The sequence below is a fragment of the Meleagris gallopavo genome, chromosome 6 (assembly GCF_905368555.1).
Source record: "Meleagris gallopavo chromosome 6, MGAL_WU_HG_1.1, whole genome shotgun sequence".
Lineage (NCBI taxonomy): Eukaryota > Metazoa > Chordata > Aves > Galliformes > Phasianidae > Meleagris > Meleagris gallopavo.
Genome location: NC_139409.1, coordinates 4317684 through 4332047, shown reverse-complemented (window position 1 = coordinate 4332047; position 14364 = coordinate 4317684). Strand labels below are relative to the sequence as shown.

The 14364-nt window shown below is 42.0% G+C and overlaps 1 protein-coding gene across 3 annotated transcripts in view; it reads right to left on the bottom strand.

Moving 5' to 3' along the window:
• Positions 1-5767: 5767 nt before the first annotated feature.
• CRHR2 (corticotropin releasing hormone receptor 2) overlaps positions 5768-14364 on the bottom strand; it is a 130693-nt gene continuing 122096 nt past the window's right edge. For all 3 annotated transcript variants that reach the window (XM_085226939.1, XM_010712320.4, XM_003206922.5), the window contains one exon: positions 5768-6211. In XM_085226939.1, the coding sequence (XP_085083065.1) occupies positions 6071-6211 (141 nt within the window). In that variant the 3' untranslated portion in view covers positions 5768-6070. The remainder of the gene's footprint in view (positions 6212-14364) is intronic.

The following is a 14364-nucleotide window of genomic DNA, read 5'->3' as shown; positions in this document are numbered from 1 at the left end:
CAAATGCCAGAGAAACTGGGAAAAACAGAAGAAAGCACCAGGTAATGAATTTCCTTCTTATTTCACATAAGTAGTTTTGTAAATCCTTTCTCTCTCCCTCTCTAAATCTTGGTCAAATCTAGAATTATTTTTTTTTTAATGAAAAGTCAGTGCTTACACTGACCTGTGAAATGCAGTGTTTAGTCACCAGGAACTGCATTTTGAACCACCTGTTTTTTCCTTCAGTTTTGTGAACAGCCTCAGTTCCTGTGAAATTCTCTTTTGGGAATGACACACGAATTTGCCAACTATTGGGAAAATGTCAAGTTGTTCTGGTTAACTGATCTGAGGTATGGATCTAATATAGGTGGTATCACCTGCACATACCAGCTCTTGCAAAACAAAAACACTGCTTACAGAAAAATCTGAAGAGAGAAAATGATATGGATGGCTCGGCACTTGGCTTCATGGCTGGGTTTGTCCAAAGGGACACAGCCATGTCCAGCACTGCCTGCTGAGCTCCAGCAGAGCCTTTCTGTCCAGTTCATGGGACATTCTACTTGTTGCTGAAAGACATGTGTGCACCAAAGGACTGACCTTAAGAATTCTACGGTTCTATGGTTCTAAATCTGATAGGTGCTCAGCTCCACCAGAAATCAATGAGAATTCCACACTCAGCTTATGCAGAGATGTCTGAAAGTCCCATTAGGTGTCCACCTGCATGCCTAGATCCCAACACCGGTTGCTAGCTTGAAAAATTATCTATTTTCACATTATTTATGAGCAATAGTGTGTTCATCAACCACTTCTAGCAGTGCTTGTTGTTAGCACAATGGACACGACTCATTCTTCTGCAGTCTGTGATGAGTCACCGCTCTGACCCAGAGCTGTATGCCAGGTTTCAGATGTGCACTGAACTGCACACCTCTCAGATTATTATATTTTTTGTATTGTGGTTTTGCACTTTGAAAAAGAGCCCATGCTGCGTTAGGTGCTGGATGTTTTATGGACGTACACCAAGAGAGGTCTGTGCCCCAGAGAACTTCTAAGTGCTCAGCTGGACAAATGGAGGAAGAAGCTAATAAAGGAAAAAAGAAAAGAATCTTCCTTGGAGTGGCACCAAAAATCTACAGAAGTGGAGAGAGTGCTCAGGGGTCCTATTCCCAATTCAGCACTTATTTGCTTTCTGAGTTTCTTGCTCTGTGAGTCATCCTCTAGCCACAAGACATCTTAAGTAAGCAACAGGATTATAAAAATGTGTGCTTCTATATATACATGCAAACAAACTGAGGGCCAAGAAAAGGCATCATTAGCTATTCAGAGTGAACTCCATCTTTCCCTCGAGTGTTGCTATTGTGGCAACACAGTACAGGATGAGTAGTTGGTGGAGTTGTGGTTTGTTTGTTTGTTTTCATCTCCCAAAATGACGTATAATCTTTTCACTGAGGAGAGGCTCTTCAAGCCCTGATGTCTTATCTGAAATGCACACACTGAGAATGGAGAAATTCCCAGCCTGGATAGCAGGCAAGGAGAAGAGACTGGTAGGGATGCCCATAAGGTATGAAATCACAGCAATCAGCAGATCTCATAAACAAATCTGGAGCCAGGCAGCACTCAGGGTGCCCCAGAACTCCTCACTGCCTTGGTTGTGTGCTGCTGCTGAGTTGGCTAAGATGCTGCCTTCCTTGTGCTAGGGAGAAACAACCCCTGCTTCAGACCCTGAAGAGGATTAGCTAGTGATTCTGTACCACAGATGGATAGGGCTGTGGAGCAGTGAGTCCTTTAGCTGACCAGTGAGTGAATTCCTGAGCTGTAAGCCAGCAGTCAATGGGTATGGCCAAGGTCAAGCTGAGTCAACCCCTAGATCACATGCAAGACATCTGAAGGACATTCAGAAGTTCCCACCATCTACATGTGCTCTCAGGCTGGATGTGGCTGGTGAGCACCGGGATGAGCCACGTTAGCTCTGCTCCCTGCTCAGCCTGGATCAGGCAGCTCATTAGCAGCCATGCCAAGAAAACACTACTGGATTCTGAGCAAAACATCCCTGCAGAGTGTTGTTGCTGTTTCATATGACCTTACCAACAGCTTTATAATTTGTCAGTTTTCTCCCCCAGAAGACGAAATCACTCATTTGGCACACGCTGATACCCAGAGTGCAATTAATGGCTTCAGCCTCTGACATGGCCCTGTGCAGCCTGGGAGCACTGAGGGGGGATGTGTCAGAAGGGTCAGATGTTCATTTCACAGCCTTGGAGACTGCGAAGCACCGATACCCTTAATGGAAGCTGGCCTCCTCGTTAGCATCTGGGGAACTCATTAAAGTTTTATGAGTTCTTTTTTAAAGCTCTGGCTTTTCATAGTTGAAGGTCACTACAGCAGTGCTCTGTGGCAATTATACTAATCGGAAGCATTTTCCTCCTGCTACATTAATTAGCACGTGGAGAAATGTAAGAAACTGATGTATACCTCAACGCAATAATAACTCCAATGTGCATGTTTTTTGTTTTAACCACGTATTTTGCTACCAGTCCACCATTTGTAGGTGTGCTTTGTTTTCCAGAAGTTTCTCCAGAGATGCCAGCTAACCTCCAACTGTTCTGCATTAAATGAGAAAAGGAATGAAGTGAACTAATCCATGAAAATCTGAAGGATTTCAGTGAAGTCTTCATATTTGTGAACCTATAACATTCTTTTTGTGTGGGCAAATGCCATTTTCTGGGTGGGGAGCTCAGAGGACTGTGATCTCCAAAGTACTGGCTTCTCTCCACCTACTAAAAGGAAAGTCTATGGGGATTGTTTGATGAAGCAAACTTCTGTTTGCAGAACAGAACATGTGAGGCAGCAAAGGGCTGTCCCAAACCTCCTCTTCTCGTATCTGCTACTGTCGGGATGCTGGGAGTGCTGAAGGAGGTTAATTTCTCCATATGCTGAAGGGGAGCCTTGGCATGGCTGCTGCTCAGATCCCCTCCCCCGTTCTGGGAAGACTTCTCTAGAGGACATCAACTATTTGCTGTGTTCATCCTTGAGACCTTCTCCAGGGGAACATTGCCTATTTGCTTGAGACCTCAACATCTTCACCTGACCGCAGAGTCACTCTGCAGAAAGCAGTGGTTCCTTCTTTCTTCCTCTGGCTCTTAAGCCATATTGACCTTGGTGCCTGGAAGTACATCCTTCAATCTCCCTGCCCAGGCAGGTGGTGGAGTCACCAACCTTGGCGGTGTTCAAGAGGCATCTGGATGAGGTGCTACAAGACATGGTTTGGTAGCTTAGTGGGTAGTAATGGTGATAGGGGGATGGTTGGACTAGATGATCTTGTAGGCCCTTTCCAACTTTGTGATTCTATGATTTCCCAGTGTACAGACATGGTCTCACAGAATGGTTCCATGTCTCTTTCTCATCATCCAACAGAGTGCCCCCAGGCTTGCTGTGTCTTTCAGAATGGCAGATCTTTATTTTTTTCTTTTTTGGCATTTTGACCTTTGAAAACTACTCTGCTGTGATCTGGTGGCTAGCACAGTTCATATGTGCTCCCGTGGAACGGCTGCTATCAATGCTCAATGACCATCTGTTCCAGGTGCAGAGGGTTTTTACTGGTACCTCCTGGGGGCTGGAGCTCAGTCTGGAAGTAAAAGACATCAGAGAAGGACACCATGTGCCATGCACTTCAAATGGTGTTTGCCATCTGACACAAATCTCAGTATCAAACACAATCCCTAAGCTGATAGCCTCGCATCCATGGAACTGCAGTGCAGCATTGCTGACTCCCAGAGGCCACAGTCAGGAGGACACAGGATGTCCTCTCCGCTGCGAGCTGGAAAGGGGGGTAAAAAGGCTTAAATAGCATCAGAAAGAAGCAATTAATCCAGATCCAAAGTGAGCTTACACTTGTTCTCACATGGCACTTAGCATGTGTATTATCTGCAACACTCAGCACTGCAAGGTGTTTCCTGGAAGAGCTCTGATGAATTCTGTTTCAAGTTCATGGATGCTCGTTTCCACAGTAACTCAGTAAAACCAAGAAACCTCCTTTTCTTCCTGGACAGTATGTTGTAAATCTGATGTAACTTCTCTGCTTTTGTTCATATACACAGACATACATTCATCCACCCGCAAACGGATGTGCATGGACCGATGCATACACTGGTATGCAAACACACACAAACAGTTTGTCACTCCAACATATCCACAGCCATTTTCCTGGCACACTGAGAGTTCTCTTGCTGATCCAGAAGGCACATCTGAATCATCCCAAATCCATGCACTGAGTGATTATTTTATTGAAGGGAGATAGGGGAATGAAAGGTATTGCGATATCAGGGAGAGAGAGTCTTGCCTAAAGCAGATGAGACTTGATTCATCTTTGCACCCTTACACCAGGAGAAAGCAATGGAAGAAGCTTCTTTTGAAGACAGAACATGAGCAAATTTCCAAGCCCCCCTGATGTGCACCTGAAAGAAATACAGCGGCTACAGCATGCTCGTGTTCATTCCCTTGTTAACAGCAGTACAGCTCGAGAATAATTCAGGAATAATGTTTAGTGATGGAGATGAAGCACCCTTACTGGGCAACCATCCGAGGTGTCTTTATCTACGTGATGTTAAATGCTTAATGAGTATTTACTGTGAGTGAAAATAAGGCATCCTAGAAACAGCCCTGAGAAGACTGGTACGAGGTTGGTGCCCTAAGTCATTTAGCACTGCAGTGGTTTACTGTAAGGTTGTGAAAGCTGAGTGTCTATTGATAGAGACATTAGTTCACTTCTTCAGGTGCCAGACGTCTGGGTTTGGTCTGGACAACGTGGATTTGAAGTCAGCTGTATTGATTACTGCACTCCTGCTAAAGCTTGGGCTGTTCAGCTCACGGAGTCTCTATAAGACTTATTTCTTTAGCCACACCACGTGACTAGAAAGAAGCATGACCTGAACCTAACAACATCTAGGTTCACATCTGGCAATTCTTTGATTGCAGTTCTGGTCCCTGGACTCCTCAGATATTGTCCTGAAACTGGATTTCTTTTTTAATCTTGGATACAAGAACAATCTTAAGTCTACAGGTAGTCAGGGCTCATTTTTCTTCCCAGAGTAAAAAAAAATGATGCCTGGTTTTATTGAAACCAACCCAGAGTAGTGTTTATTATTGAAAATATACAGTATTTCTGAACATCACATAAAAAGCCTAGTAGATACAACTGCTTTAGTTCAAAATGCTGAGTAGATAATCTTTGTGCAGCATATAGCACTATCTTCAGAATGCAAACATCCTCTTCTCATGGTTGATTTGTTTTTTGCAGTGCTTCCCTTTTCTATTTTTTAAACCCAGAAATCATGTCCTGCTGTCCTTCCCCAGCCCAGTCCCCTTAGCTAAAACCAAACACTTCCAAAGGCTACTTACACTGTGTGGAAAATACAGGGGTGAGAGGGTTAAGGATACTTTATAGAGCTATCTAGAGATACTGCTGTCCTTTTCAACATCTTATGCATGAAAAGGGCATGGTTCTTGCAAGGCAAACACCCCACGTAGAACAGTCCAGCAATGCCCTGGCCAATTCCCAGTCTATCAAAGGGAGAAACGGGGAAGGTAGATAAATTCGGATTCTTCACAGCGTTTCTCAGATACTCTTTTTCTTGCAAAGAAGAAACTTTTACAAAGAACCAACAATGAGATGGGCTATCTACACACGAAATCTGTTGAAATCATTAGGAGCCAATGTACAGGGTGAGACGGGCAGTGTGTCAAAAATAGTTTTGTTCACCACACTATGGGAGGAAAAAACAAAGAAAAAAAATAGAGAATGAATTTATTGTTCCTGCCACTGTGCTGTTTTAGACTGTGCCGTGGACTCCCTCAAGGTGCAGTCAGTGTTAAATCTCTTCTTTGAATCTGCTTTGCCACCCCTTACTCCAGGAGGCTTTTGCCTGGTTGTCTTAAAGCAGCATCGTGAACACAGGAAATGAGAGTCCACAAAAATATGACGGGCACCTCGTTGCGCAGTGCAGAGTAAAGGAAGAAAGTCTGAAGAAAGGGGTTTGGGGAGACTGAAGAAAGAACCCTGAAGGCCACCAGGTGGTGCATATATGTGCAGGGTGTATCACACGGCTGCGGTCTGTTTGATGCTATGGAAGCTGATCCGTGTTGGGGATGTGGGGATGGACATGGCACGTGCCACACGCACTCGGAGCGAGTGATGGTCCTGCCAGCGGTGCCATCTTTTCCTGGCAGCAGAACGGACCTGGTGAAAAAAGAAAGAAGGAAAGGACATGAACGCACGGAATAAACGGGTGTCCTCAGTAAAGGGACACTATATAGCACTGAGAAACATGATGACAGCTGTAGTTGAGCCATTGGAACGCAGGGCTTGATTCAGATTACTACATGTGTGCATCTAGTTCAGTCCGTACTCTCCTGAGTACTGCAGTCTGAGGAAAGTGGGTTTCTCAGACCTCACCTCTCATATCCGATGTCTCAAATATGCCAGAGCATTTCAAATAGCAATACATATCTATGCTTAAGACAGTTAAATCAAGCTCTCAGAATGGATGGTCCTGATGGTTGTCTTACAGAGACCTGTCACAGGCAGTTGTCTCTGCTTTCCTTGTATACAATGGAGAATCCCACACCATCTAACTGAACACTGGCATCTATGGTGCAGACGAACCTGAGCCTGTGGGCTCTCAGTACAGTCAATGGAAGTATCATCCTCCAGCAGATACTTACAGCAGGCTAGATGAATCCTAAGCGCATATTTTTTACATAGACCGCAGAGGGAGCCCAGGGCCTCTATCTGGAATATGCATGTATATAAGCAAGAGACAGGTAACACGAATCCTAAAACACAGTGGGAGAAAAGGCTGGAAATGCTCCTAACACCAAATGTAACTTTTTTTCTGCCAAAACACTGGCAGACAAGACTCAAAGTTAGAGCCTGAAATAAAGAAGTTAGACTAATTTCTGGATATTCCTCTTGATCTCCATTACTATAGGATCTCCTATTGAACTTACTGTTGAGTCTTGAGAGCAATTCAGTTCCCTAACCCAAGCAGCCAGGTAAGTCTTCAAAATTACAGTAGGTATTATACCTCAGCTATCAACCCCCAATTCTCTTCCTGACCAAGAGAGAACCACTCAGTATGGTCAAAAGTCATGATTCATCTTCTCCTAAAGCAGACACCAAAGTAAGACAGATACTGTGATAAGATGAAAAATACATAGTTCTTTTCATTAGTTATAAAGTGAGGCTAGACAACTAGTTCTGCTTTAGATTATAAATTTGTCTGGATTATAAATTTAGCTAAATTTAGACAATATTAATATCATACTCTGAATGTTTTCCCATCTTTAAAGAACTTACCTTCACTGCATCCCTCAAAATTTAAGGAGCACTCTTATTCCCTTTTTACCACTGGCAGGCTAAAGCTCGGGTATTAATAGCAGTGATGTTGTTGTAGAGTAGACCTCAACGTGGTTCTGCTACCGTGGAAACTACACAAGGTCTGAGGTGAGCTTGCACAGCTGGTGAGAAACCCATAGTGACATTTCCCAATGCTGAGCACCTCTCTGAGGTAGATCAAAGCTATCCTGGGTGAATCCATGGTCACCACTGGGACAGCAGGGAAGATGGCATTGAAATATGGTACTGAAGCTGCACAGCCATTGTTTTCACATTCAAGAAAAGTTTAGATGTTGTACTGAGGGACATGGTTTAGTGGGGAACTATTAGTGATAGTTGGACTGGATGATCTTGGAGGTCTCTCCCAACCTTGGTGATTCTATGACTCTGTGATTCCTGTTTTTTTTAAAGCTTGTATCCTGTCTTCAGGTGCTGTGTGAAGCCTATTTGAAACATGAGGAACTCACACTCACCAGACCAGCTCCAACGTGCTGTCGGTAATGGATGCTCAAATGAGCTGATGAGCTCCAGTAGAAGGGAGTTCCTCACCCAAACCTGACACTGCGAGTATGAGGTGTCTCAGATGAACAGGAATGATGGATGAATTGATGGTTAAAACATACAATCTGTAAGCATGGCATAGGAAGGGAGGAACTGCACTCCATTTCTCAGCTGATTTCAATCCTACCATTTCCTGGTGGGCTTTCAGAGAATTGTATCTAAGTGCCTGTAGCACTTAGGAACTCTGACCCCTCATCCCCAGCTTTGCTTGTGTATCACAGAATCATAGAATATCTCCAGTTGGAAGTGACCCATGAGGATGAAATACACCACATTTTTTGGTTGGCAAGTATCAGTCTGGAAAACAGTTCTGCAATTGCACCCTTAAATGTCTTGTCAAGGGAATCCTGAAGCTGGAAATGTGTATTTTCTACCAGAGTCCCTCTAGAAGGTGCAGATTGGGCAAAAAGGACCTGAGGATCTCTTTCTTTGGTTATTTTCTTGGTTCTGTGTGAGCTGTGCTGCTTACTCTGTCCTACCTGGAGTGGCAATGGGGTACTTCTTCCTGCTTCTGGATTTAAGGGTATGTAGTACATACCATAGCGACCCTAATATATCATGAACATGCCAGGGGGATGCGTATCATCTGAAGGCTTCATACTTAGTCTTGGCCAATTATTTATGCCTTCAATGCAGTCAATGCAGAAAGAAAGATGCTCCCCCAAAGGAGGTGATTTAGATATGGGGAATTAAATTAGTTCAACTTGCTCCACTGAGTGCAAAACTATCTCAGCTAGATGTTGGGCACCTAAGGCAAATGCTATTAGTAATATGTGAATTGTCACAGGGTAACTGATGTCTTGAAAGTGTGCTGTGAAGAACGTCTGCAGAGGGATGGTGGCTATTGAATGGTGGCTACTGAATGCTCATTTCTCCCCAGATGCCACCAAATACTTTTAGGTTTTGTTAGAAAAGGTATTTTTTTTCCCATTCTGTAGGTGTGAAATTCACCCTTTTACAGAGAGCCTGGGACCCACTTAACTCCTTCAAGGAGGTGGTCCTCTGGGAGCATTTCATGGGGCCACGGAAAGGAGGAGCGACTTCATGGGCTTTTGTGTTTCTGAGCAACTTGTGTGAACAGGTACTTACTCAGCCAGTGAAGCCAGATTAGATTTATCATTTGAGCTTCAAACCAATCAAGTCATAAAGAGACACCTGGAGATAAAGATGTGAGTCTAAACAAGCAGTTGTCTGAATGCTGTTTATGATACGGTTTGCTTATGAGCTTTGAGATAGGATAAAAAGTAGTAACTAACAAAAGTGCTGTCTTGTGCAGTTGGAGCCATTCCTAATGGCCTGGGCATATGAAAATACACTCTGCTTACACTTACAAGGCTGAGTGAAAGTTATTTTTTAATGAGAGAATAATTCCCTGCAATTAGGATGTGAACAAAGCAGAAGCAGAAATGGTTAAGCTCGGATTTATCTCTTATAACTGAACTCAGACACAAAAAGATTGCTTAACTTCAAGTCAGAAAAGAAGAAAGAAAAAAGGCTGTGACTGCTCTAATAACATTAAAAAAAAAAAAAGCTATTATACAGGGAAAGAAGTAGAGCATAAAAAGATAAGCAAAGTAGCATCTTCAAAGACAGTTGTTAACTGTGAGAGGCACTACTCCAATTCATTAAGCATTTGTAAAGTCAGTACCAAATCCCAGAGTCAGCACTAGCTCCTCTAAGACCCCAAATTAACAGCATTAGCTAGTAACAGTCAAAAGAAGTACGTAGATCATCATTAGTGCTTAAAGCCTATCAAGCAGCCTCGTAAATAAAATTATAAGCTTCATCCCTGTGCACCTTTAGTTGCTTGACATGGCAAAGTTTCTCCGTGCTGCTCAGCAAACAGCTCAGTTCTGTTTGACTCCGTCATTTTTTTCCAAATAACTGTTCCCTACTACTTTAAACTCTGCATTTTGCCTACTATGAACAATAACAGTTCCCAAATGTGTGGTCAAATCCGATTTACTGTCATTCTTCTGCCTATGGAGTGTTGGCACTGTTCTCCATGGGCTTGCTTTTGGACAGTGAAGAGAAGGAATTTGGGTGATGGAGAGACAGATGTCAGAGAGTGATGGCTGGATTGCCAAACTGAGGACTTTCAAACCTTGAGATCACATATGAAAACCTCTAAAATTCACATCTGGTCTGAAAAAATTGTCAAAAAAAAAAATTATCAATGAAGAAACCATGACAGCATACCATCCTATTAGGGTATGGAGGGGATGTAGTCAAAACAGTCTGCAAAACTCAAAGGAAACACAGTAAGAAAGCCTGTAATTTTGCACAAAAAGGTAGGCTCTTTTCTTCCCTCAAATAGCCAACATCATACTGCTATTTTATGTACCAGAGTTTCTCTTTCTCCCTCAAAATTATCCGTTTTAAGTGGTTTCCAGCTCTATTTTTCTTTTTTCCAAGAATCTTTAGCAGCATTTCTGTACATTTTAGTAACAGGGTTATACTTCTACAGCACCTGCCAGACTAAGACATTGAAGTTAATTTCCAAAGATCACAACAGTGTGATTTCCTTTTAATGTATATAACACTTCAAGAAGATATCAGAGTTCTGACTAGTTGAAAAGATTTGTTGCAGGTTTTGTGCAGGAGGTAAATGCTGCTCCCTTTTTCTGGGCCACAAAGGGACTGCTAAAAAGCAAACCAGACACTTGAGAGGAAGGCCATAGGCGTTATCAACCCAAGCCACAGCTATGTGCTTTTGTTGTGGAGTGCTCTGGTGTCGCTGTCGTGACAGCAGATAAAGGAAAATAAGGTGTGGAAGGATCTTTAGATGAGTTCCTATTCTTCCCCATGCTTTGGCTCATTCTTCTCTGTTTTGCAGGACATCAGCCTGAGCAGACCTAACGGAGTCACAGGTGGTTTTCTGTGAAGGTGAATTTCTACCAGAACACACTTGGGTGAGGAGATGGATACAGGGAGGAGACTGCAGTCCTGTAGTAAACTGTGGCCTTATGGTCCCAAAGGGAAGGCTTTATTCTTTCACTTGACTTTATATTGGACCAGTCATCCTCGGGGACATTTAGCAGTAGTACTCATATATATTAGTAGTACTAATTGCTGGGCCCCTTTGCTGAAAAAGCAATAATTATGAAAGATGAAATTAAATTTTAGCCCTCAAAGTCCAGCCCTATATTCATATTTATTCAGTGCTTTAAAGGAATGCTTAATGCATGTCTTTGGGTTGGGAATGATTAATGTGAAGTCTGCTTAGATTGATGGGCTAACCATTTAGGTCATGATTCATAGCTGGCTGTTATAATGAATAGCCTCCCAAGATGATCAGATCAAAGTAAGCCACTTTGAGCTTAATAGATTTTGAGAGACAGATGGTACCTGGGTAAAGGGTCAATATATAAAAGAAATAAAATAAACATATTTATCCTCGACTTGCATCTAGCTGTGAGAATAATTTACGGTGCCATATAATGAAGTAACTTCTTCTACTCCTCTTTAGGAATAATTGCTTTCTTTCTTAAATGTTAATTTATAGTAGATCCTTGATTTTGACCTGATAATACTAGAATCTGCTTGAGCTGAGAATTCACTCTTTGCAGGATAATTTCTGACACAGCCCTTGCTAGTTCTGCATCCTACCAGAAATGGCTGGAGATAAAGGACAACCACCTTAATACAGATATAGGATTCATGAATTGTAGAACAATTAAGTTTAGAAGGGACCTCAGAAGGCTTCAGGTTTAACACTATGATCAAACCAAGACCAGCACAGAATTTATATCCAGATTTAAAATTTTGAATTCATTTTGAATATATCCAGTCATTTTGAATATATCCAAAGATAAACATCACAATACACCTCTTGACCTCTCTTCAAGTGCTCACACATCCCCAGTTAGATCTTTTCCCACAATGTTTAATCGGGATTTGCCTCATTTCTGTCATTCAGTTCGATAGTGGGGACTTCTGTGTCTATCCATTTGTCAAGCACTATCACTTTATAAATGTGGGTCATTTTCACACGTCACCACCTCCACTCCTAAGCATCTTGCTATGGTACAGTGCTATTATCTCCTATTATGGTTGCTAGGTTTTCCAAGGATCACAGAACTTTCTCAAAAGTCAACTCTGATGGTTACTGAAAATTACATAGAGGATCCAGCAACTATTAGATATTCTCTGGAGGCAAGGATCCTTCCCCTTTAATGATCTTGCTTCCACCATGCTTTTGCTGACGTAAGAGGACTGGAGCAAGGCCTATCGTGAAGTTCTCATTTTTCTGAAGGGTTACCAGAGGCTGACCAGAAATACTTTATTTCATTTTTGGGGGAAGGTGAAGCATCTGAGATCTGATCTCCTGCTCTTCAGACTGCAACCAACAGCAGCTGCAAGACCAAGGCTAACAGATTCCTACAGGCAGATATATTTGGAATATGAAATATAATAATTGAACTCTTTTACCTCTCTTTTCTCTCTCTGGAAAAGATCATTGCTGGAAAGGAGGTCTGGATACAATGGAAAGAAAGCTAGAGGGAAGACCCATTTCCTTTAAAGATATTTTATCAGGAATCAATTAATAAGCTAATAGAAATGCTGCCTGTGAGCAGAAGCTACTAAAAAGCCTGGAGACAAAAGAACAAAGAACCCCCAGATGAGCAGTGAGCCTAGAGATGAACAGTGATTAAATTGCTATAGAGCATCGCTATGGCTTCCCCAATGCTCCCCTATGCAAAGCCCATGGGCTATGAAGCCCAATTAAACTGTCCTCATTGATTAGCTGTTAGGCTCCTAACTGAGGTTCTTTTTTATAACAAATATTTTTCCTGGATTTCATGTCGTGAAAAGCAAGCAGCTCTAAGGATCCTCCACATATGTCTAGAACCTTCACCAAGCCTTTTTCCAATTTCAGATCTGGCTGTGACCTTGATAGGTAGTGATGTTTTCTTTCAACATTCACTTCTGAAGATTACTGTCAGAAAAATAAGATGTGCCATGTAAGATTCTTCCCATGCTACACATCCCTCTAAAAAACTTTAATTAAACACACACTGCCAGTTACTGGATGAATTCACTGCAGATGCTAAAGAGATGATGTAGTGGTTTTTACAAATCTGTACTCTCATCTCTACTTACATGAAGATGAAATAGCATGGAAGCATAACACTGCTTATACACTATTATATTGTTACAAGCAAAATGATCTAGATAGAATAAATTTCATCGACTCAAAAATCCTAAATATTTTTCAGTGAAGTGTAGTAAGAATTGTCCAATGTTCTGCAAGTGTATTCCATTCATTACAGCTTTATGCCAGTATTGTAGAATACTGTATTATAGAAAACTGAATTCAGCACTGAGATCATCAGTTTCATAGTTTGTTTTTCTCTTCAGTGATTCCACTGCAGAACTGTCAGACCAAAGCACTGCAAAATCAAGACCAGGACCTTTTATGGTGAAATCTTGTATTACGTATGTACCATCTTCAGTTGGAGTGCTGGAGGTACCTTCTCCAATTGGAAATTAGAATTGTTCAAGTAATACATCTTGTGTCATGTCTCTGATCTGGGGCAAATGAGCACACAGAAATAAATTTCTGCTCTATATCATAAGGACAAGTTGGTTTAAATCTGGGGAGGCTACAAGATGTTACACAGCAAAAACTCCTTCCTGCTTTTTCTTTTGCCGAATGTAACAGGTAGAACACTGACACACAAAAAAGATAGAAACTTTGGTGTCATCTGTGATCCATATTGAGTGCTACTGCCAATGGCTATTAGCTCTACTACAGACAGTTACTGGCATCAGTGTCAAATATGAAATGGCAGAGATGCAGCTGAGATCACAGCATTATTAAAGCTTTAAATTAATGTATTTTCTATCCTTTTGCTTGTGTCATAATCAAGAGTAGGATAGGCATTGCGTGGGTTGAATAACCTATTAAAGACTATTACGTGCATTCAAAGCACCCAAGTCTGTCATAACTGGAGAACTTGAAGTATTTATAAACTTCTGAGATAGCAAATCATCAGCCCATCTATCACACAGACAGGAATGCTAGGTTGATTGAAGAGATGATAATTCATCAAGGCTTCGGTGATATTTATAAAGATTTCGTGCAGTTCTACAAGGAGGAAATTTATGAAAGTTCTGCAGTCACACTTCCATACGGATATTTACGCTGATTCACTTCTCCAACAAAAGTCTTCATAGCGGGGCACTCATCATATTATGCAAATAACTATTCAATGAGCCAAATCTGCTGTGGATTTTACTTATGATGCCGGGAGATGGAGTGGCATTCCCTTCATCACCGCTCCTACTGGGGATGACTGTCAGAGGGCAACTGAAGTCAGGAGAATGCAAATGGTAGTTTGGTACTTCTTTTCCAATGCGATGCCATTCACATGGACTAAGAAATACAGACACTGCGTACCTACCTGAGCAATAAATCAATATGGCATTGA